Here is a 24,221-nt window from a genome sequence, read left to right as displayed (position 1 = left end):
AAAAGCTCAATGTTTGCAATAAGTCTATATGTAGAAGCAAATATAACATAGCCAACATTTTAAAAGTTGGATGTAAAAAGTTAGGCACCTAAATTCATATTTAGGCAGCTAAGTACCCTGACTTTTTTCAAATGTGCTTTTTTTCAAATTTGAACTGTGGCACCTCTGAAAAATCAGGCCACTTATTTAGGTGTTTAAATATAGTTGCAAATACCTAAATTTTAGATTTAGATTGGAAACTGTTTTGAGCAGACAACCTGTCTTTATACAACCTGTGCTCAATAAATAATACAAAAATGTACCTATGTTTGAAAATTGGTCTATAGCTATATTTTTGGCAGTGATGGAATATTGTGTTTTAGTGATGAGCAAATTAAAAATAATATGGGGGATGGATGGCTCAGAGAACTGATAGTAGAACACATTGCATTTTGCCCCTTGGTCTCCAGTTCAGATCTAGCCTAAGCTGGTAACCATCAGTAAACATTATCAGTTAACAGCTTATAGGTAGAGCTCCATGTTTTTCACAAATACAAAATAGCAAAATAAAATGATGAATAACGCCTAAAACTAGGAACTCACCCTGCAATGGTGGCTCCAGTGGCTCCTGACCTGCAGGGCTGGGCCTGGCTTCTACTCTGGGCATTGTGACCTGGCGCACAGAGTTGCAGCACCACTCAGGTTTGTCCTGGCTGCCTTTCTGCCATGGAGTGGCTGAAAAAATCTGAGTGAGTGGTTTTGCAACTTGGTGCATGGGGTTGCAGTGGCACTCACTCAAATGATGGACGGGCAGCTGGCCCAAACCTGAGTAAGCCTCTCTATCCCACGGCCCCTTCCTCCACCTTTCAGGGGAAGGACTTGACCCCCACACCCAGGGACTGCCTCCCTCCCAAGGGGTAGGTCCTGATATCCCCTTTTTGCCCCGTGTGGATAAAATGAAACATGAAATTCCTGAACAACAAAATGAAAAATTATAACAAAATAAATAAAATTTCATGAAGCTCTACATCTAGGTAACCTGTGCGGTGAGGTCTCCCACTAGTTGTTTGTGGGCCAATAACCATATCATCAAAAACATAATAACCATTGGCCTTAGGCACCTGTGTTGACAGCATCAGCAGAGAAGTGAAGGGGAAAATGACTATAGAGACATTTTACTATTATTTTATTAGTATTAGCAAGCAAGAAATGGAAATCAGTTTGGGTCAAAATCACTTTGGGGAAGAAAGGTAACAGAAGCCCCACTGGGCTAGGGCTTGGGGTCTGCTACAGACCCCCAAGATCCGATCTGGATATGGAAAGAGCCTTCTTTAATATTTTTAATTAAATAAATACTACTGGGAGTTGTGCGTTTATAGGAAACTTTAATTTCCAAGATACAGATTGGAGGACAAGTGCTACTAATAATGTAGTGTCCAGATATTCCTGGATATGATAGCCAACAGATTTCATTACCAGATAGTCACCAAACTAACAAGAGGTGATGCCATTTTAGATTTACTATTGGGAAATAGCAAGGACCTCATAGAAGAACTGGTTGTAGAGGACAACCTTGGTTCAAGTGATCATGAGTTAATTCAGTTTACATTAAATGGAAAGATAAACAAAAACAGATTTCAAATGGGCAAACTTTAAAAAATTAAGGGAATTAGGGAAGTGGACTGGACAGAGGAACTCAAGGATCTATCAGAATGTAGAGGAGGCTTAGAATTATTTTAAGTCAAAGTTGCAGAAACTGTCTTGCCCCTTGCTTGTGCTGCAGGCTCCAAAATTGGTGTGGAAGGGTTGCAGACCAAACTAGATGTACAAGCATCTCAAACAGGTGATTAAGAGAAAGCAGACAGCCAACAAGAAGGAAGAAGAAATGGATCAGCAGGGAAAGCTACCTGTTGGAGGTCAGAAAGTGTAGAGAAAAAGATAAGAACCACCAAAAGCCAAGCAGAGTTGGATCTTGCAAAGGAAATAAAAAATATAAAACATTCTTTAGTCATATAAATAAAAATAAAGGAAGGAAAGAAAAAGTGGGAGCGCTAAACACTGAAGATTGGGTGGAGATTAAGGATAATCTACGTGTGGTTGGCCCAACGACTAAACAAATACTTTGCCTCAGATTTTAATAAAAGTAATGAGGCGCTTGAGGACGGTGGCAAGGTGGCTAATGGGAACAAGCATATGGCAGTAAAAATTTCATCTGAGGTGAAAGTCAAATTCAAACAGCATAATGAGACCAAATCAAAGGTGTGTGTGTGGGGGGGGAATAATTTCCATCCAAGAATATTAAAGGAACTGGTATATGAAATTGCACACTCAATAGCAAGGATTTTTAATGCATCTGTAAACTTGGGGGTAATACCCTATGAATGGAGAATTGCAAACATGGTATTGATATTTAAGAAAAGGGAAAAAAGTGATCTGGGAAATGACAGGCCCATAAGTTTGACCTCAGTTGTGCAGGAGGTCAGATTAGAAGATCATTATGGTCCTTTCTAGCTTTAAAGTCTCTCAGGGTACGTCTTCACTACCTGCCGGATCGGCGGGTAGTGATCAATCTATCGGGGATCGATTTTTATCGTGTCTTGTCTAGATGCGATAAATCGATCCCTGAATCAACACCTGTACTCCACCTCAGCAAGAGGAGTAAGCGGAGTCGACTGGGGAGCCACTTCAGTCGACTTGCAGCCATGAGGACAGCCAGGTAAGTTGAACGAAGATACTTCGACTTCAGCTACGCGAATAGCGTAGCTGAAGTTGCGTATCTTAGTTCAAAACCCCTCCCCGCTCCCCCCAACCCCAGTGTAGCCCAGGCCTGAGTCTCTCTGCTCTCTACCAAGCACTGACTCCCAGGACTTCCCTTCTGGAGTCTCCCTTCACACTTCTGATTGCTGTGTACACACGCCATCAGTTATGAAAAGATACAGCAGATGAGCAAGGCAAACAAAATGGGAGAAAGAAGAGATAACAATAAATCATTTACAATATTGTGTACAAAATAGAGGCTTCAGCTGCCTACTAGTCTGCTGGTAGAGCTTAGTAAGCATTGCAGCAGAGGTGACTCCTAAGGAAGGATTTGAAAGTAGGCAAATTAGTGCCTTTGCACAAAGGATGTTGAAGGCCAGTACATTGATTCTTCCTTCACTTTGCCAATGACACAGTAAAATAATAGCTCATCTAGGAAGAGTTGGCTAAATTCTGAAGTGTTTTAAAGGTAAGGACAAGAAGCTTGTGCTCGTTGCAGTAGAGAAACAGGAGGAGGGACAGTGACAGTGGAGGGACACAAGGGAAATAAAGAGTGATGAAGTCAGAGCAAAGAGCCAGGAAGATGGTCTTAACAGGAACATTTTAACTGCACATGAGGGGGACAAGTCTTCAGGCATCTAGGCCAGAGAGAATAAGTTGCTGTAGTCTAGATGTAAAATGATGACAGCCTGGTTGAGAGTTTAGGCAGTGTGGACAGAGATGCATTATGTTGGATCTTAAAATGTTACACAGGAAGAAGATACAAGTTTTTAGGTTCTGTAAGTATGTGGGCCAAGCAATAGGGCAAGACAAAAATGACACCCAGATTATGGACCTGAGTAACTGCATTATCTTCTCACCCATCAAGGCGGTCCCTGAGGGACCATTAGTAGAGTGGAGTAGCATTGCTTACACTGTTGCTGCCCATGCTATGCCTGTTCTGAGTGTTAATGCAGCTCTTATGTCTCTAAAAGTCTTAATCAGTCATTTTTCACAAATACTAGATTTACTTTAAAAATGAAGTCCTATTTTCCCCCAGCATCACTTCGTACCTCCAAGTCCCACCTCAACACTAATACATTTTTTTGGGAATGCAAGGCCTCAAAAGCAGTACAACTACTCTTGTTTTGTTGCACTATGTTGGGAAAGGGAGACGCCGAAGCGGGGAGACAGCCCACTGAAAGATGTGCAGGGGGACTCTTCACTTCCTGTGTCTGACGTTATACAGTATTTTTACCGTAAGATAAAATAAGAGAATATAGAACACTGACTGTTTCAGTAATACTGTGTTGTGACTACTTTACATGAAGACAACAAGGATTTCTGATGTACCTATGTAATAGGAAACTCTAAAAGTTAAGCTCCAGTGGTTTTGTTGCACAGAAAATAGTATGACAACAGGTGCCTAGAAGATTGCCAGTACTTTCCCAGCTTCCAGTATCTATTCACCTAGTAAGCCGAGACTCCACCCTGCTCCCTCAGGTAAAAGTGATTATATAACCCAAGAATAAGGTGAAAACGAGCTGTGTTTTTTTACGGAATATGTACATAACCAGGGAAACCCAAGGGGGAAAAGCAAGTGAAACAGATTAAACACCTCACTGGTTTAATCCCATGGGCATAAAGCCCAGTCCCATAATTAACTCTCGACAATACTATGGACCGAGCCATTTATACTTGCCGGCTTCAATGCAAGAAGACAGCAGATGGATGTATTGCAGCAGATGCTCTTGGGCAGCAGGCACCAGGCAGTCGCTGGACTCTAAACCTACTACTACCCTGGGTATATGCTGAACGGTAGGACTGCAGAGCCAAAGGATCTGGAACTGATAACAAGTCTAATCAAGATCACTCCACAGTCTTCTCCCGAAGTGATTTCACTGATAGTTGATGGTGATGGTCTTCAATGCCCATGCAAATAACCTGCTACTGGCTGCCTCTGAGGCAAACAGCCCCAACTGTCATGTGCAGCACCCTTATATAGGCTTGGTGGCGTGAAGGTTCCAGACTGTTCACTCCTGTTCAGAAAAGGGCGCAAAAGTCCTTGGAGTCTTTGCTGTCTTTTGATGCAAACAAGGTGGTGTCCATTATTCAAAATGAGGTCTCACTGATAAACAGCAAATGTATTTAACAATACATATTCAAACTGTTAACTATAATGACAACATGAACATATTATAACCAGACATGAATAAAATCCCTTACAGTCTGTGAGTTTCTTGATCCTCTGATTCAGGCGGAGTACCACCTTATTCCACAAGTACCCACGCTGAACTCAATCCTATAAAAACAATCCTACAAAAGCCCCAATTCTGCAAGCATTAATGCACATTAATGGTCCAGCTGAGTTCCCAAGGAACTTCTCACGTGCATAAAGTTGGTCATGTGTGTAAGTGTTTGCAGGATGTGGACCAAAGATGACCACCAGTTTTCACAGTTAAAAACTAATTTTGCAATTAAACAGATATATATGAACATTCTTTATGCTCATAGTTATCTTTCAGTGAAAACTCTGCAATCTTCATAAATTCATGGGTAGAATACTTCCTGCTCCACAGATCTTCAAACATCACTACCATAACTTCAGTGAGGTGAGATTAGCAGCTCCCAGATCTTTTAAAAGGACAGTACTCTAAATATCATCTGTCAGGGAAAAATGATGTGGTTTGGGTGTCAGCTATTTTTAACAGCTCTTGTGTCATCCAGAAGGTTTTATATTAGCCTTATTGAAATACTGTTCATAACTGCAATGAAATCATAGTTGTGAAATGTAGCTTTTTCTCTTTTCTATCTGACAAGGGTTTGGCCATGTACATTAAATGTAATCTGATACAGCATGTTCTACTGTAAATATGATATTATAGAAAGATGTCTGTTTGGCAAACATATACAAATTCCTGGAATTTTAAATGCTGCATAAAATATTTATGTAGTTCTATAGAAATTCCGCTCAAAAATCTTTCAAGACCCTTATGATTCCACAGACTCCAATAAGCCAGACACCCACATTACAAGTATTGTAAACTGGTATTATAAACATTATGTGTATCTGTAGCTTGGGCTTATAGCAGGCAATGAAACCATAAAATGAGGTAGAAAAAGGGACTAATGTCTTTTTTTTTTATGGCAGGCAAAGAAACTATGTAAAAATGTCATCTTTTTCCTTGACAGAATTTCTCCCTCTGTATTGCAAGTCATATCTGCTCACCTTGACAAAAATACCTTTTTACTATGTTTTACGCATGTTAGTCCTGCAGAAGATAGAGCCATCAGAGAATGAGCTGGTCTTTTATATGAATCATGAGTCGTGAATCATCAACAGAATTGTAGCAAAGTTCCACTTGCAAAATCTTTAGCAGGAATGATTCTTGGACTAGAAGGAGCCCAGCTTGACTTTTAGATTCCAGACTAAGTTTACAGGGCTGGCAGTTAGAAAAGGCATATAGTTTTCTTACAAAATGAGAAACTTTGATCTGGAGTAACTGAGAAACAAAAGGTTTCAGAGTAGCAGCTGTGTTAGTCTGTATTTGCAAAAAGAAAAGGAGTTGTCAAGGTTCCTCCCCCACTCTGAACTCTAGGGTACAGATGTGGGGACCTGCATGAAAACCTCCTAAGCTTACTTTTACCAGCTTAGGTTAAAACTTCCCCAAGGTACAAATTAATTTTACCCTTTGCCCTTGGAATTTCCACTGCCACCACCAAACTTTAACTGGGTTTACTGGGAAACGTAGTTTGGACACGTCTTTCCCCCAAAAATCCTCCCACCCCTTGCACCCCACTTCCTGGGGAAGGTTTGGTAAAAATCCTCACCAATTTGCATAGGTGACCACAGACCCAAACCCTTGGATCTGAGAGCAATGAAAAAGCATTCAGTTTTCTGACAAGAAGACTTTTAATAGAAGTAAAGGAATCACCTCTGTAAAATCAGGATGGTATATACCTTACAGGGTAATTAGATTCAAAAACATAGAGAATCCCTCTAGGCAAAACCTTAAGTTACAAAAAAGACACACAGACAGGAATAGTCATTCTATTCAGCACAGTTCTTTTCTCAGCCATTTAAAGAAATCATAATCTAACACATACCTAGCTAGATTACTTACTAAAAGTTCTAAGACTCCATTCCTGTTCTATCCCCGGCAAAAGCAGCATACAGACAGACACAGACCCTTTGTTTGTCTCCCTCCTCCCAGCTTTTGAAAGTATCTTGTCTCCTCATTGGTCATTTTGGTCAGGTGCCAGCGAGGTTACCTTTAGCTTCTTAACCCTTTACAGGTGAGAGGATTTTTCCTCTGGCCAGGAGGGATTTTAAAGGGGTTTACCCTTCCCTTTATATTTATGACAGGAGTACTTGTGGCACCTTAGAGACTAACCAATTTATTTGAGCATAAGCTTTCGTGAGCTACAGCTCACTTCATCGGATGCAAAAAACATGGGGCCCCAGGAAGACATTTTTAAAGACTTTTTGGAGCATAATTATACTCTAAGGCCACTTTCTGTAGCATGAACTATTGTATTCCCTAGGAGAAATTACTACAAGATGCTCAACCGTTATCCATGTTCCCTGGCAAAAAAAATAATTTCAAAATTTTGGATAATACTTCTTTAAATTAGAAATCATTGAGATCAAATAAATACATCATAACAGAGAGGGGTTTTTTTTAAGTTTTCTTTTTTAAATCCAGTCAAAGGTCAGTGTCCTTTTCTTTCCTTTTTTTTTGTAATGTATCCTTCATCCTCATCCTTCCTCGCCCCATCACCTTATGACTCTAGATCAGCACCATGTCATATATAAAATTTAACTTTGAGAGCTCTGTAAAGCAGGTGTCACAGAGTGCAGTGAGTGCACTCTGATCACTTAGATGCTATTTAGTTCCCCAGAGGAAGCTGATTGGGGTAATTATCTAATCAGGCTGGTGGGCATAAAGAACCAATTAGCCCATGAGCCCATATCTAATAAAGAGGCACAAAAAAGGAAGTGCCAGGGAGGAGGGGAGTGTAGATGCCTCAGAGAAAGAAGAGTTCTGTTCCCCTCAGGTCCTGCCTGATGAGAGAGTGACAAGCACTGTAGATATTGTAAATAGACTGTTGCATAGGGACTGTAGTGATATTGGTGGAGAAAACTTGAAATAAAATGTCAGTGAGTGCACACCTGTTGGAGTGGGTGCAGTTTCTGAAGGGAAGACGACAGGAGTGACACCGTGCCCTGTTAGATCAGGAGACTTGTTCTTTGGTTGATCACATAAAGCACTGTGCACTCTTTGGGCATTGTAAAATATGTATTAATTTACTAATCAATGTTAAACTGATCAGAATTAAGTCATTTCTACTGGTGACTGTACTGGTTATTAACTGCTAGGAAAATACAGTGCTGTAAACAGAACGCTGTATCCATAACAATGACCACTGTTTAACTTTCCAGCCCATTAAAAGATAACTATTTAATTTTCTTCTTTATAATTCTTTTACACTTCCAAAGGTTTATAATAACAGACTCCACTTGATGATCTCACCTCTGCCAACTCATCATTAACTGCCAAAAATGTCCTCCCTGTCAGTCATTGTTCTTTAAACTGATGATATTATTGTTAAAAAGAAGTAATACATTCAGCTGAGCTTCAGAATATTTGGCAATATGTTGTTTACATTCCTACTTTTATTTACTGTCTGGGAGCTTTAATGTCCTACCTGTCCTGTAGGAAGGATGTGATTTTTTTAGTAGAACTCAGTGCAATTTAATGGAATTCACCCTACAGACTGGAAATTCTCTGCAGAAAAACTGGAAGTGCAAGACTTCAGGATTGGATGTTTGATGCATCAAGTGGATACACTATCTGGAACTCTCCCCCGTTTGGGACTAGATCAGAACATTCTCACATGATACAATACCCAATGACCTAGTGGAAGCTTCTACCACTTCAATGTTCATCGCTGCTGTTAGTGTTAGGCTGTAACAGTGTTCAGCTCTCCCCTTGGATATACATTTGTAACTGCTCGGTTTACAATGATCTAGACTTTGTACATATTTTATTCCCAGGAATTTCTCTGAATTCAGATACAAAAGAAGAATGTACACCCAAGGTGAAATCTGGATCTATTGAAATCAATGGCAAAACTCCCATTAATTTCAGTAGGGCCAGTATTTCACTCTATTGTCAACCACTCTAAAAATTGGTGCAATTCCTCCCATTGAAAAGTAAAGAGGAAACTGTACTCACAGAGAGGCTCAGTCCATGAGGAAGGCCATACAACCGTTTGTTGCAGTGGGCTTCATATAAAGGATGCCCATCTTTGAGGTTTTGGCCCTTTAATGCCTCCAGAAAATGTAAATGTAAGGAAAAACCAAACAAAACATACTGCTGCAGCCTGGAAAAACTGTGGGAAATGATCAAGGAGGCAGGAAATATCAGTGAAGTCCCTCCTGCAGAATTTTCTCCCAATCTTCACCTCAAAAAGAGGGATTTGGGGGACTGCAGAGTAGGCAAAGGATAAGACCCCCCCCTCCAAGTCCATATATCCAGGGGATTTATAGGGTAGGAAGCCCAAGAGATCCATAAATGTAAAAACCACCATGCGGACAACTCCTGCCTCCCCGTTGTTCTGCTTCCTGTGCCCCTATCTGTGGCACCAAAACTCCTGCCCATTGGCTGGTTGCCCTGAGACTGCTTATTAGTATTCAAAATGAGTTATATTTGTACAATGCCCAGCTGTATTTACCTGCAAGTTTTGGGGATTTGGAGAAATGGAGCACAATGATGATGCCAATAGGGAGAGATCCACTCTCAGTGCCCCTTCTGTGCATATTCATGGCAAGCATGCTTCAGACCAGGAAAAAGGTATTGAGAGCTGGTCCCAGGTTAATATGGCTTTTTATGTAAACATAAATTATTCAGAAAAAAGGACATTTATAATTTTGAATACTGTCTTTTGAACTATATTTTTTTGTTTTCTGCTATAATTGTCATGTTCTATGGGAGGTAGCAGATAATGCAGACGAGTGATTCCGTGACTTTTTCCAGTCACAGAATGAAGGAGGATCAGTGAATCACAGAAATTAATCCATTCACCTGCCAGTGCATATTTGGTCTCTTTATTGCATTTTTATTGCTTTGTCCAGACTAGTTTAATTGTCCCATTCTGCAGCCTACTTTCTCTCTCTCTCTCTCTCCGGAAATTTTTCCTTTTCTTCATTTGATCCTGTTACTTCATATGAAATCTTCTTATACCACCATAAGGAACTCTTCTCTGTCTTTAGTGTTTCTAATCTGCAAATAATGTAGAAGATGATTATTAGTCCCCCAGAATTACCAGAAATAGGCCCCTTTGTATTTCTCTGTTCTCACTGAATCTCAAATCCTCTGTTTAATATTAATCATTAAAATTTAAAGTTAATTAACATGTTGTTTACTTTAATTGCAAAGCACTGATTAAGACAGTAAATAAATCTAGAATGTAGCCAGCACTCTGCAGCAACTGACTAGACATTTCCCAGGTTGATAACTTGCAATATATCATAACCCTTTAGTTATGATCTATTGGCTAGTTTTCAACTTTGTGTAGTATATTTGCTATATTATCTTCATCCACTAATTTGCTCATTCCGTCACTAAAATCTAACAAGCTTCTCCTTTGGCCTTTTTCATAGGAATTGTAATTTATTGTGCCTTTATTGTCAGGTTAGTTTGGGTTTTTAGGTAAATGCCTATCTAAACAGAATGGAGTAAGAAAAAAATCTAAGATATAAAAAGATAAGTAACTCAACCAGCAATTCTCTACCTTTGATTTACTGCTACAATCAGGCATTCCTGTTGTTTGACGAGTAAGGGAATAACTAGCATAAGTGAACCTGGGTACAAATATAGCTTCTAATACCATGTCACCAGCTACCTTCCACTGTGTGGAGCAAACGGTAGCAAAATGCACCAAACTAGGGGCCAATCCCATGGCTCTACTGCATTCTTTCCCTGACTTCCACATTTCATGGCCACTCCTTCACGGCATGAGACTCCATGGCTGGGAGTGAGTGGAACGAAGAGAAGTCTGGATGCATACACTGGATTTGGCTTGCTTTCCTTGGATGTGGTGGATAATCTATTTGAAAACCCACCCACATGTCACTGCTGCTTAGAACAATACTTAATTCTTCCTGGCTGCAACCCTCAGGTTCTCCGAGAGGCACTGCAGGCTGACATCGGTTTGGAAGGGTATCAAGGCAAAACTGCCCCTGGAAGCATCCTGACATTTGTGGGATTTCCATGGATTTCAGAGCCTGGACCCACTGTCATTTCCATGGGTGGAACAAATAGTGCTCCAACTGCTGAACTGGGAGAGAAATTCAGTGACCAGAAACTTTCTGAATTTCCAAATCCATGCACGGTAAAACCCATGTAATTGTAGCCCTCTGTTTGTCTTTAACACAAGCTGCCCTACTCCTTCAATGAAGGGTAAAGGTTAAATATGCCCTGAAATGTTTAATTGCCAGCTCTTTGTTTTGTCATGGTTGATAAACCAAAAGCTGATTTAGCTAAAATTACAATGTTTAGCTTTGCACCATAGGAAAGGAGTTTACATGTAAGGTCAAGTGTTCAAGTCAACCTGAAAGAATGAGCAGTGTTATAATACTCCTTGTGTTGTGAAAACATGAAGCTGACTAACTGTTGAAATGCTGAAACTTTCACCTCAAGTATGCGCCGCAGTAGTGTGTGTGCAGGGAGGACTTGGGGAGGGAGTTTTAAAAAACATAAGGCGTCGGACTTGCAGCTCTCTATTTGACCTTGACTGCGAATGGACTGAAGTCGTGATGGGTTTTTTCCCATCTCCACTGGCATTCAGCAGGGTTTTTTAATGAGGCATCTGCAACACGGTTTTAGCAGACAATGTGCCATGTGAAAGACACCCTAATAAGCACAAAACCTGTTATACTTTAAGTTCTGTTCTGTATCCTTGTATGCATTTTTATATTCAAAATGTAAATCCTGTCTGGAAGGGAAGAGAATAGACTCCTTCATCCCATTCTTAAAACCTAAGTAACTAATTTTCAAAGTATATTCCTAGGTAATGAGAGAGACTCCATTGTCCCCTTTTGGGGGAAATTTTCCAAATACAGATACACACATAAATAAGGAAAGAAAATGAGCAGTCTGGCATAAAATTCACTTTAAAGTAATCTTTTCTTTAGTTTAAAGTGCTTTGATTAATTCTTAGGCTGGGATTTTCAAAGGAGCCTAAGAAAGCTAGGTGTTCAGCTCCTATTGAAATTCAATGGGATTTAGGTGCCTACCTCCCTTGGGCTGCTTTGAAGATCCTAGAGTAAAATGGTGGACTGTAACAGTCTGGAAGAAACAGTAGTCTGTCACATAAAACAACAGCCATTACAGAATGGGACACATTTGTTAGAGTTGTCTTATTCCTATGTATTTTAAAATTTGTGAATGTCTATAATTTATCAGGTGGCAAATAGTGGCTCCAAAGAGCTGTACAGTAAATAATGTATGTATAACTTCAAAGTAGGGGACATGTCCAGGGTGAGCTGGGGGAAGGTGCAGCACAGCAGAGCTCTACTATGTCTAATCCTCCACTGGCATAAGACCAGTGGTGTAAGTTAGAGCTGCTCTCTTCTAGATCTAGCTTGCACCTGAGGCACACGATTCAGGATCAGTGAGTCTCAACCGGCTCCATGACAGCCTCACCACCACCACTGTGCTTGAGTGGAGCTCAGATGCAGCTGAGAATCCAACCCATATGCAGTATCCATATTATAAACCCGTTGCACTGAGTCAATAATTTGTAAATAGATATTTTATGCACATATATACTAAGGGTCTGATTTAACCCATCCCAAAAAAGAGGAAAATTTGGATTTAAGGCTGAAATTCTACCTTGAATATGTTTTGCATAAGTACAGCGTGGGGGGGGGGGAAACGGGGGGACCCTATAGCTGATTTAACATATGATGAACACGAGTTGTGCCCTTGCGTTGTGATATTGCCCAGATACACCTCTGCAGTAGGAACGCCAGAAGGCATTGTGCCTACTCCCAACAAGCACAGAAACTATGCCATTTTTAGTGGATGTAACATACACTCCTCTGTGACTGCAGGACTAGATTTGTCAGTCATTCTACCTGGGTTGCATCACTCAAAGGGGGTAGGAGGGCAGAGTGGAGCTACAGCCTCATCTCCTCTCTATCCCAGGTGGGTGGTACAAGCCAGAAGCAATCACTGCACTCACACAAGTGCAAGGACTGCAATTGTGCCTGGTCCCTAAATAGGCATTGAAGGATGAAAGGCACAGTTTGGCCCTGTATAATTTGGTGAATTTAAGGATTCTTGCACGCCCCCCTCAATTTTTAAATATGAAAAAGTAAGTAAAATTCAACTATGATATCTTTTGAAAACTCACTTTAGCATTATCTAAGCTATAGTTACCTATTACCATATCTAGGTATTTTACAACAAATAAAGATAACACCAAATGTGCTTCAAATGACCATATTCTCACAGCTTCTCTTGTTCAGTGTATTGTTTTTCTCCTTTATTCTTTTCTTCTAGTCTCCTACTTCCTCCCTTCTGATTTGTGTGTTGGTGCTCGGATGATGCCATTACTGAGGGAAGGCTTATTAAAGAGGTGGATTTGTAGTTGAGGCTGAACACAAGCTCATACTCAATCTAATCTCCCTTGATAGTGTGACGATAGCTGTGGCCAGCCACTGAAAACACTCTGCTAGTCTGCCCCTTGGACTGAAGAGTAGTATGCTGGCCAGTCTAGCTGAAGTGTCCCTGTGGAGTGTAGCTGTATTGGACTCTTATGATTAGGTGCACATTCTGAATGAGCTTAGACCCAGAATGCTTACTGCCCTGTAGACCAGGAGTAGCTGCTCAAATTTCATTTGGAAAGAGAGAGACAGCCAGTGGGCCTGATAGAGTACTGATGTGCTGTGTTCATGGCTGCCTTTGTTGGGAGTAGGAGATCTGCTTCATGTTGCATGCCTCATCTTCTTGGTGGCAGTCAGTAGCTTTGTCTGCACATGACTAATATGTGGATTGTTGGCAAGGTCCTCATTTGAGATAAGAAATGACGTTTCCTGGCCCTCTGAAGATGGTGAAAATGTTATAACTAAAGATGCATTCTGCACCTTCACTCTTGAATTCTTTGTAACCATATACAAAATGCACTGCTTTAATGGCTCTTGGAAATTAAAGGATTAAAGATCGAATATGGAATTTTTACAGCCTTGGTTCCCCATTTTTCTGGTTTTAGGCTTGGGATGTGGGCACAGCTCTGATAATGGCTGTAATACTTCAGTGAATCAGCATAAAACATAAAAAAGCTTTTCCCTCTAAAAAAGTCTAGAACAGGGGTGTGGAACCTTTTTTCTATCAGGGGCCACTGACCCACAGAAAAAACCAGTCACAGGCCACACACAGCCCCATGGGGATGGGGGGTGCGGAGGCTCGGGGATTCCTCTAGGCTCCAGGGTGGGGCCAGAAATGAGCAGTTAAGGGATTGGGAGTGGGCTCTGGGCTGGAGCAAGGGTTGGGGTGCAGAAGGGGGTGAGTTCCATCTGGGGGTGCAGGCTCTGGGGTGGGCGTGGGGAGGAGGAGTTTGGTGTGCAGGAGGGGGCTCTGGGCTAGGGCCAAGGGGTTTAGAGTGCAGGAGGAGGCTTAGGGCTGGGGCAGGGGGTTGGGATGCGGGTGGGGTGTGGGGTCTGGGAGGGAGTTAGGGTGTGGGAAGGGGTTCTGACCTGGGGCAGGGAGTTGAGGTGCAGGAGGGGGTTCAGGATGTGGGCTCCGGCCAGGTGGTGCTTACTTGCGGCGGCTCTCGGTTGGTGGCGCAGTGGGGCTAAGGCAGGCTCCCTGCTTGCTCTGGCCCCGCACCGCTCCCAGAAGCAGCTGGCATGTCTGACCCCTAGGTGGAGGGGTGGCCAGGGAGCTGTGGAGCCGGTGCTGGGATGGGAGCTGTGGAGCTGGGACAGGCGCAGCACGTGGAGCTTCCCTGATTGCCCCTGCGCCCAGGAGCTGTGGGGCTTCCAGCCCGCGCTGTGGAGACTTGCTGCGGGCCTGATTAAATTAAGCAGCAGGCCGGTTTCAGCCCATGGGCCAGAGGTTCCCCACCCCTGACCAGAAAGATGAATTAAACATTAGATTTAATCATGAAAAAAACTTTAGATTGGAATCCAGTAATGTATGTTGCCAAGTCTAAAATGATTTATGCAACATATAGTAACTCGGATAGTAAAGGCAGCCTCCCTGACTGCTGATTGATGTATAATATTTCTTGTCTTTTGTTTATAAGAGATTTTATTTCTTGCCATCTCCTTAATATTTTTTCTGTGATCTGCATCACAACAGTCAGATGGTCTTAGGTCAGTGGTTCTCAATTTATTTGACCAGTCCCCCTTTCTTTGTGTCTGTAGTTGTTCACTCCCCACCCCCCAAAAGGACATATACCACCACCCAGTTCTGAAGGCAGAGCAGAGAGCAGCAGCTGCTGTCCAGGAGCCCAGCTCTGAAGGCAGCACCATGCCAGCAGCGAGTGAGGGAGACAATGTGAAAAGGGATATTCATCAATATTACTTTTCACTGCAGACTTAGCACCGCATTGCCACCCTTATTTTTGTGCTGCTGCCGCCACCCTGGGGCTGACAGCTGGAGCCCTGCCACCTCAAGGTGAGGGAAGAGATAGGGGGAAGGAGAGCCTGAGCTTGGGTGGCGGGGCTCAGGCTGTCCCCTTTATCCCTGCCTCCCAGGTGTGCACGGCCCTTCTGCACGAGCCCTAGCCCAGCCACTCAGGTCTGACAGCCAGAGCACTTTTAAAAAAAAAAAATGCACGCAGCTTGTGCCTCCCTTGACACATTCCCGCACCTCCCTCAGGAGGCCCGCCCCATAGTTTGAGAACCACTGGACTTGGTCATTCCCTCTTTATAGAAATATCATATTTAAGACGTAGCATTCTGCATGTACTTGCTTATTTTATATAATCTAAATGAAGCGAGTAATTCTTACAACAGGGATTTCCTATTTGTTCATTTCCAAGCTTGTCTGTATGTTACATTGGCTACTATGACAATGCTGCTATTTAAAGTTATTTATTTTTGTTATGGTATCATTTGACAATGGGACTGAGAGCCAGGCAAGATGCTGCCTCACTCTGTGGCTTGAAGCAAATCAACCAAGGATATAGTTTACCCACCTGTAAAAATGAAATTATATTTAGTGATGGGCCCAAACAAAACCACGAAAACTGAACGTTCCCAAACTTTAGTGACTCTGATTCTGAATTTCTGTCATGATCTGAACACCTCTGAACTTTGGCAAAGTTTGGATGTGGAGTCACTGACAAACTCAGTATCTCAGGCCTTCACTAATAATAATGCTTTCCTACCTTGCAGGGAATAAGGGGTGATGTGAGGCTTAATTAGCTAGTGCCTATAAAGTACTTCAGAGATTAAAAACATTTATATGTACTAAGGATTATTATTATGACAGCAATTATTCATTTGACTGACCATTTCTTATAAATATTAAACTGATAGTTGACTTGTAAAGGCCATTAATGAGTCATGGGTCTCAGTCAATTCTATTCATTATATTCAATAATAAATAGAGGTGTGAGGATAATAAAATGTCCACTACCATTTCGACCCACTGTCCCCCAAGACTAGTGCACATCTGCCTTTGACAAGGTAGTACTTACTGAAAATAATTTTCACATATAGTAATGTTTACATCTTATCCCTCTGGATGTAAGTGGCCAAGTCAGAGGGAGAACTTACTGCATTCTGATTTTCTAAAATTATGCCAAATTATTAAACAGAAATCTTAAACTAAGGAAAAACCAGTATTGGAGAAACCAACAGGTAAAAACAAGCACCATGACACACAGTAGAAGGAAAGTGGAATGAAAAAACAAAGGTAATCAGAGTTGGACCTACTCACATTAGGACTGAATTTGGCCATCTGTTGAACAATTATACAGGAATTTGTTTTCAATTATTTTGGGGCTTGTTTTCCTCTGTTACATTCCAAAAACATTTTATAAACGCTAGCAGGAAAAAGAATCTGAATGCATTCTCTCTCTCTCTCAGTAAATTGTCAGTCTGAAGAGTAACACACTGTTGGATATGTAATGTGATGTGTGTGGTAGTCATGTGCTATTGACTACTAATATTTTTCTGTTGATTTTGAAGTTATTTATATAACAACATGGCTTTGATTATACATAGACTGTACAGAATGTTCAGCTAAGGAGCAGTACAAACTCAAGAGCAGTAATTTGTATTGCTTAGATTTAAGGTTATGACTACAAACTGCATTACTATGTGCAGAGATAGTCAGTTTATAGGAAATCAAACCAAACTGCCCACATACCAATGCTTGTGCAAGGCTTATTACACCACTAGAAAGAAGCTACATTAAAGAGAGAGCTTCCACCCCCATTGTGGGACAACTGAACCCAAGGCCAAAGACACAGCTCTGGGGAAAGATGGGTGTCAGTGTCTGCATTGCTGCCCTCCTCTAGGGATTCCTGCTCAAGAACAACTTTAAAGATCTGTAGTGGTCCCATGAGTGGAGACTACCCAAGGACTTTGCTGAACAAGCAGTTCCCTTGAGCATGCTAGCCAGTGCTGCCTATTCGTGGGTTGCACCAGCTGGCTCCAGTCCTTTAGTACAGCAAGGATTCAGGTGCCTTTAGTCCTCTGACCCTCACCATACACTGGGAATTTCCACTGCCAGAGGCATTTTGAAGCTTCAGAAAGAGGAAAACTAGGACTGAATTGAATCTAAAGAGAATGACGTAATTCAAAGCATGATCCTGCAAGCCCTGAAATGCAGAACTCACATCAAGGGCTTGCAGGATCAGGACCTTACTGATCATCACTGAGGTGATTTTAAACAAGTACAAGTTTCCAAAACAAAACATAAATAAATAAATTAAAAAAATTCTCAGATATTATAGACCAAGTTATCAGTCTAAATATCTTAGATGCCACTTCTGCAAAATAATTTTCTTTCCCATTGAATTAAAAGGCTCATTCTTTAGAGAGGAGTAATGGATAAATCTACATTCAGAGTCCAGGACTAGCACAGATGCATAGTGCAGTTTCTTCTTGGGCATGATTTACTTTACACCATCCTGATCCAAAGCCCACTGAAGTCAGTGGAAAGACTCCCAGTGACTTCAAAGGGTTTTAGATAAGGTCTTAAATGACTAGGCTCAGGACCCTAACTTGGATCAGGCAAGGCAACACTAAATACTGAGCCAGCCAAAAAAATGACCCTTTTAAATCAGAGAGCGTGAAGAAGGAAAGAGAGTGCATTAAGCACACAAGCAGTAAAATGATGCGGTACGTTTAAATACTTCCTTACTATAAAATACACATAAGAGATAACGGGGAAAAAAAGAAGTACAGACTGAACATCAGACTACACCTTTAACTGTGCTGTTGCAACTGGTATTTTACAGCATCTCAGGTGTTTTCCCCTGTGTAATAGGTATGTGTCTCAAAGTGGCAAAGAAGGAAGAGAAACATGAAAGAATGTAATGTTTTGGTGGCATTAAAACATAAAGGGACAGATACTGTGAAACAAGAAGTGATTTTCAGTGTCTTGATTTTTGGATGCCTAACTTAAGGTGCCTTTTAAAAGGTCTTTTTTTTTTTCCTTTCAGAAGTTGGGTGCCCAGCACTTTTTGAAAATCAGGCTCCTATGATGCATCTCAAGATGGGTCTCTGAGAAAGGAGGCACTCAAAATCACTCATGACTTATGAAAATCTTGGCTAACATTCAGATTTTTTTTTAAAATCCTCTGCACACAAAGAAAAAGAGTGATTGCAAGGGGGGACGGGGGAGAGAAGTGAGGCTTACAACAACACTTTCACCTTTTGGAACAACTCCAGAAAAATACCCCTAGGTTCTTTTGATTTGCAGAGCTCAGGAATTGTGCTGTCTGTTTTTCGTTGAGACTTACATTATATATAAACTAAATGAAACCTGCTAGTGAGAAATAAAGATCTTATGTGTTTGTCTTTTTTATCTCTTGGAAATACCTCTTAATTTATAAAATAAGTGAGTCTATTTAGAGACAGAGTGCAATCTAATTTTGAATCTAAACGAAAACACAGTGACTAGCTGAGACTTAAATACAAGGAAAAATCAAAATCACAAAAGAAAATTTGACCACATAAGATTCTTAGTTCTATAAGTTCCACAACAACAATCATAAAACCAAGTTATAATAATGAGCTACTGACTTTACTGCTACTGTTGTAGATAAACTTCCTCAAATCCCACCCTTTCAGCTCGTTTCCTTATTGCAGTTCCCAAATGACATTTCCTATCATTGAGGCATCCTGCTTCTGAAATGTGCATATGTTTCCACAACTGTTTTCTATCTCCATTCATTCAGATGGAACATGTGGACATATCAGGTATGTCTAGACACAGTAAGGGAATGTGCTTGACAGATGTACCTGGTATATTAAAACACCAAGATGGTTGACATTTGGATTTTTGTGGCACCTTAGAGACTAACCAATTTATTTGAGCATAAGCTTTCGTGAGCTACAGCTAGCTCATGAAAGCTTATGCTCAAATAAATTGGTTAGTCTCTAAGGTGCCATAAGTACTCCTTTTCTTTTTGCGAATACAGACTAACACGGCTGTTACTCTGAAACCTGTCATTTGGATTTTTTTTACACTTCTTAAAAGAATATATTGAGAAAATTGCTTGAGATGGGTCCATATAAGATTCTGTTTGTTTGCTAATCATAGTTAGTATTGCAGCTACAGAGTAGTGGTGGGCAGACTGAAAAATGGCCATGTATGCCTTCACTTATATCTTATTATATATTGTATGAAACTCACTTCTGTACGGAAAGCCAGTACAAGGCCTATGTGCTATTAAGTCCCCCTGAAGTCCTTAAAATAAGTCGGTTACTGGCCTTGCACTGGTCTACTCCATAGGAGTGAAATTGATCCTTACTTACTATGCACATATCTTAATAATGGTACTGTATAACATTCTTTTGCTTGATTTGAGGGTGAGGGGAGGGGTAAATACTTTTAAGTACTCAAATAGAAAAAAAAAAGGGGGGGGGGGGGATTCCACAGCAGATTTGATGCCAGGGAAAATCAGGGTTATTCTGTTTACTAGGCATCAATATCTGTTGCCAGGTTTGGGCAAAAAGCCCATAGCCAAGATTCAAGTTTGACTTTCTTGACCAGCTCAAAGTAAACCAAATATTGATCAATTACTCTGAAATCTCTGGATACTTGGTTGTAATGCACCCTTCTCAGATGATTAGATGAAAAGATTTCCTTGGGTTTGCTGAAAATGTAACTTTTTAATGGTTTTTGGTTATTTTATTCATGCTATAGCATGATATATGATGTACATAATACTGTATATAATTGTTAGCTAAAAAGGATAGTATTTTAAGATTTTATTAATTTAGCTCTTTAAAAGTTTGTATGTTAACTTACAAGTAACAGAAAATGGTCTCTAGTTCAGCTGAAAAAATACAGCGTGAATTGAAAAAAGGTCTTGAGAAAGAACGGTTCAGGAGCCAGTCCAAATCACCAGTGGCATATCTGATTATCTGCCTAGAGAGGATACAAAGCATCTACAATTGGGGATGAGAAGACGTGCAAGATTTAGAACTGGTGGACTCTGCAAGGTTCAGGAATTTTGGCCTCTATCTTGCAGAGAGTTAAGTAGTGATTAACTTTACACTCTGGAGTCATCCCATTTAACTCAATTGTACTACTCATATGCATTAACTTAAGCACAAGTGTATGTCTTTGGAGGATTGGGGTCCTGATTGCAAAGTCAAAGTACAGACAGAATGAGACTGTAAAAGGAGCTGGGAAAATTCTGAAGCTGGGAATTTAGAATAATATGGATTGTGTTGTGTCCTGTTTTAGTTTTAGGGAATTAAAAGTTGGTCCTTGCCTGAGACTCAGAGATTGGAATAGCTGGATCTAAATACATGTCAACCAGGTAGATTTGTGGTAACTATGGAAGGCCTGGTCTGTTTCCACATAAGTTATCATGATTTGGAACTCTGGAATTTTTAACTGTGTAAATTTCAGCTCTTCCCAATTATTAAAGCTCACATTTAAGGTACAGCATTTGTGGGGAGGGGTGGCATTTGCTTTTATTAACAAAGGACACTAGAGCACCACTATAAAAATCCTTTACCTAAAGATGTATTATATTTACATAAACATATTCCCACACAGAGACCAATGACTGTAATTAGAAATCATGTCAATTTTAAAAAATCCTACTTATAAAGTAGGAAATGTTACTATTTAAAAAACTTCCTTTCTAGAATAGGCTGCCATAATGATGAAGGGTCCTGTGATGTTTAAATTCAAACCAGTAACACTGTTTTCATGGTTTGTACAGTGCTGCATTCCCAGAGTACACTTTTTTTTTTTACCTCAGTCCTGTAGTTGGACTGCACAGGCGCAAAGGTCCATTTGCTTAGATCCCAGTGCACAACTGAAAACTTTGTAAAGTAATAGCTGAAGAACATTACGTAATTATTCCCATTTTTCTTTCATTCAACTCCCACCATAGTTCCCAGTCTGTTGCTATGTTGGTTTCTGTGAAGAAACTAAAGATTTACCAGAAAGACAAGGTGGGAAAGTTAATATCTTTTATTGGACCAACTTCCGTTGGTGGAAAGAGACAAGGTTCAAGCGACACAGCTGCTTCTTCAAGATCAGGATAAGAACTCTGTGTTGCTCAAAAGTTTGTCTCTTTCACCAACAGAAGTTGGTTCAATAAAAGATATTACCTAACCCATCTTGTCTCTCTGATAACCTGTTACCAACAGGGTTACACTGCTACAGACTTACTAGTACTTTATAGATAGGGCTTCTGATTTTAGGTTTTAACTGATAAACATCAATGAAACACCCCCCCACCAAAAAAATGAAATTAATATTCATCCAATAGTTACTGGAAAAACACTGGAAATGGTTGCTTCTAAGGGCTTGTCCACACAAAGGAGTAATGCGGCGAATGGGGGTGTGATTTCTAAAGCGCGCTAACATGTTGCACATTAATTGGTCAGTGCGAACTAAAGGTCCCTAGTGTGCTTTAATATAGTGCTGTTTGAAACAAACTTGAAAGTGCACTATGGAACATTACAAAGAGATTACTAATTACAGTATGCACTAGTGTACGTTGTATACATTACTCATTACAGTATACACTGTAAAGAGAGCCAAGAAACCCCCAATTTTTGGACATTCACACAAAAGTCAAATTGCTAAAAAATAATCCTGAAAAATGACATTAATACACTCTGAAAACAGAAGCCCTACTTATCTGAAAAATGTTTTAATCACCTGCAGTTCTGCTTCTACACTATATTTTTTCTGTATTTCTTTTCCATTATTTGTTTTAATCTTTATGAAAACTATCCGGATCTTTGTATCTTAAAATTGTGTAGTTCTTTGTGGCTTCAAAATAATTTCCACAGCATCCAGTTGTGATGCTATCGATGATTAAACAGAGGAATAAAACAGATGTACAGAAACTCTTAGGGCCTGATACTGCCACCCTTACTTATGCTGAATAGTTTGTAGTTCTTGAGTAATCATAATGGAATTACTGAAGAAGTAAGGTAACATAACAGTATGATGGCAGAATCCGGCCCATAGTAACCAAGTTTTCCTCCCACAAACACAAATACCCTTATGGGGGGGGGGGGGAATAAATACAAAACATTTAATACATAAGAAAATTCCTTTAAATGATTTTCAAAAGTTTTCATATGTCAGTAGCTCTTCAATAACATTGATGATATCAAAGGAAAAGAAGTATGTAGGGAATAAAACCCCCTTCCTTTCACACACCCAAGACATTAGAAATGTGTGGTTTTAAAAAGGCTTTATTTTTTAACCACAGCTTCAGTGAAATACAGTACCAATACACTTCCGATTGAAGGCAGCTTCAAGTCGAGGATTGCTCCAATTCTATTTGAAGAAGCACAGCACCGAAATAAGGTATTGGTGACGGTCTCTTCTCAAGCTGGCAAAAATCTTGCTTGGGCCACCGGTTAAAAAAACAAAAACAAAACAACACCGCCCCAAATCCTCCTCATTTTACTGAGGCAAAAAAAGCCCAGTGACTCCTTTCAATAATCGACCTGAAGTCAATGGAAATTTTGCCTAAGGCCTTCGGGATTTGTCCATTTGTGATGTAAGCAACTCTAAGCACGGACATCACTGCTGAAGGCTGAATAAAATACAATACATAAACTTCCTAAGGGTTTGATCCTGCAGCCAGTGGTAATTTGGCCTATGAAGAAAGGGAGTGCAGGGCTGGGGCTACAGTAGTGTGGGTTGTTTAATAGGTGCTTGCAAAGCGCTTTGAGATCCTGGCACGGGGCTTAGTCCCTCGCATCAGTTTGAGACCTAGCACCAACTGCCCCCATGCAGTCAGCTTGCTCTGCAGCCTCCTTGCACCCTTCGGGGCTGCAAAGCGGAGGCGAGTAAGAAAGGTGCGACGCTGCCAGCCGCGGGAGGCAGGTCCCGGCTCGAGGGACAGGCCGGCGCAGCGTGTGGCCCCATCTCGCCGGCTGGCCCGGAGCAGGCGCGCGCCTCCCGTCTCACGTTTCCTCAGCCCCGGGAAAAGCGTTGCACGGCGAGTGGCTGCTTGTGGGAAGCGCAGGAGCGGGAGGAGGCAGCCCAAGGGGGGGGGGCTCACACCCTTTCCTCCCCGCCCTCCCGCCGCCAGCCAGTCGCTCAGCCTCAGAGGCACAGGCAGAGGGCGCCTGAGCCATGTCCGCCCCCTGCGGCCGCTGCTGCCGCTCAGCTCCACGCGTTGAGGAGGCTCCAGCACCCCGGGCCCCGCAGCCGCTGACAGGCGTCCTGCGAGCCAAGGCAGGAGAGTGAGTCGAGCGGCTCGCTCTCCCCCGCGCCGGCTTCGCCTAGTCCATGGGGCTGCGCTGCGTGTGTGCAGGCAGGGGGCTGCAGCAGAAGGAGGAAGCCCCATTGGTGTGAGCAGCTGCGCTCTCCCTCTCCTCCCTGCCCTGCCTCACCTCCCTGCTCCTGAGCGAGCCCGGCTCGGATGTCCGGTTTCCTGGTGGCTTTTCACCTGGCAAACTCCAGCTAACTTCGGTGAGCAATTGCACAGCGGCCGGGCGCGTTGGGAGCTCCCTTGCTGGGAGCTGGTGCTGCTGCATCTTCTCCATCCCAGGGATTCTGCCGCCTTGGATCTTGGGGGGAGGCAACCAACAAAGCCAAGGAGCCTCACGATTCCCCGTACACTCCTCAAGCTCCCCCCGCCCCGCCACGCACCCACCCTGCCATCCTTGCACAATGCACTTGCTGGGATTATTCTCTCTGGTTTGCTATCTGGCTGCTGCTGCTCTGCTGCTGGGACCCAGGGAGCCGGCCACCGCCGCTGCCTATGAATCCGGGCAGGGCTACTACGAGGAGGAGCCCGATTTGGGGGAAGCAAAGGTA

General features: G+C 41.7%; 1 protein-coding gene and 1 long non-coding RNA gene across 5 annotated transcripts in view; one reads left to right on the top strand and one right to left on the bottom strand.

Annotated features, from left to right (window-relative positions):
* Positions 1–9,810: 9,810 nt before the first annotated feature.
* On the bottom strand, positions 9,811–22,812 carry LOC122465718. Its single transcript, XR_006290740.1, has 2 exons — positions 22,679–22,812; positions 9,811–10,001 (listed from the first exon to the last, which is right to left on the bottom strand). It is a non-coding gene; the product is annotated as an uncharacterized LOC122465718 (long non-coding RNA).
* The window catches only part of VEGFC (vascular endothelial growth factor C), a 134,107-nt gene continuing 132,517 nt past the window's right edge, over positions 22,632–24,221 (top strand). For 2 of the 4 annotated variants that reach the window (XM_037897567.2, XM_043546016.1), the window contains exon 1: positions 22,632–24,218. In XM_037897567.2, the coding sequence (XP_037753495.1) occupies positions 24,166–24,218 (53 nt within the window). In that variant the 5' untranslated portion in view covers positions 22,632–24,165. The remainder of the gene's footprint in view (positions 24,219–24,221) is intronic. The other 2 variants (XM_037897571.2, XM_007067074.4) reach the window with 2 other exon arrangements.

This window comes from Chelonia mydas, chromosome 4, assembly GCF_015237465.2.
Source record: "Chelonia mydas isolate rCheMyd1 chromosome 4, rCheMyd1.pri.v2, whole genome shotgun sequence".
Lineage (NCBI taxonomy): Eukaryota > Metazoa > Chordata > Testudines > Cheloniidae > Chelonia > Chelonia mydas.
The sequence above is the reverse complement of the archived record's forward strand: the minus strand, read 5'-3'. Positions and strand labels throughout refer to the sequence as shown.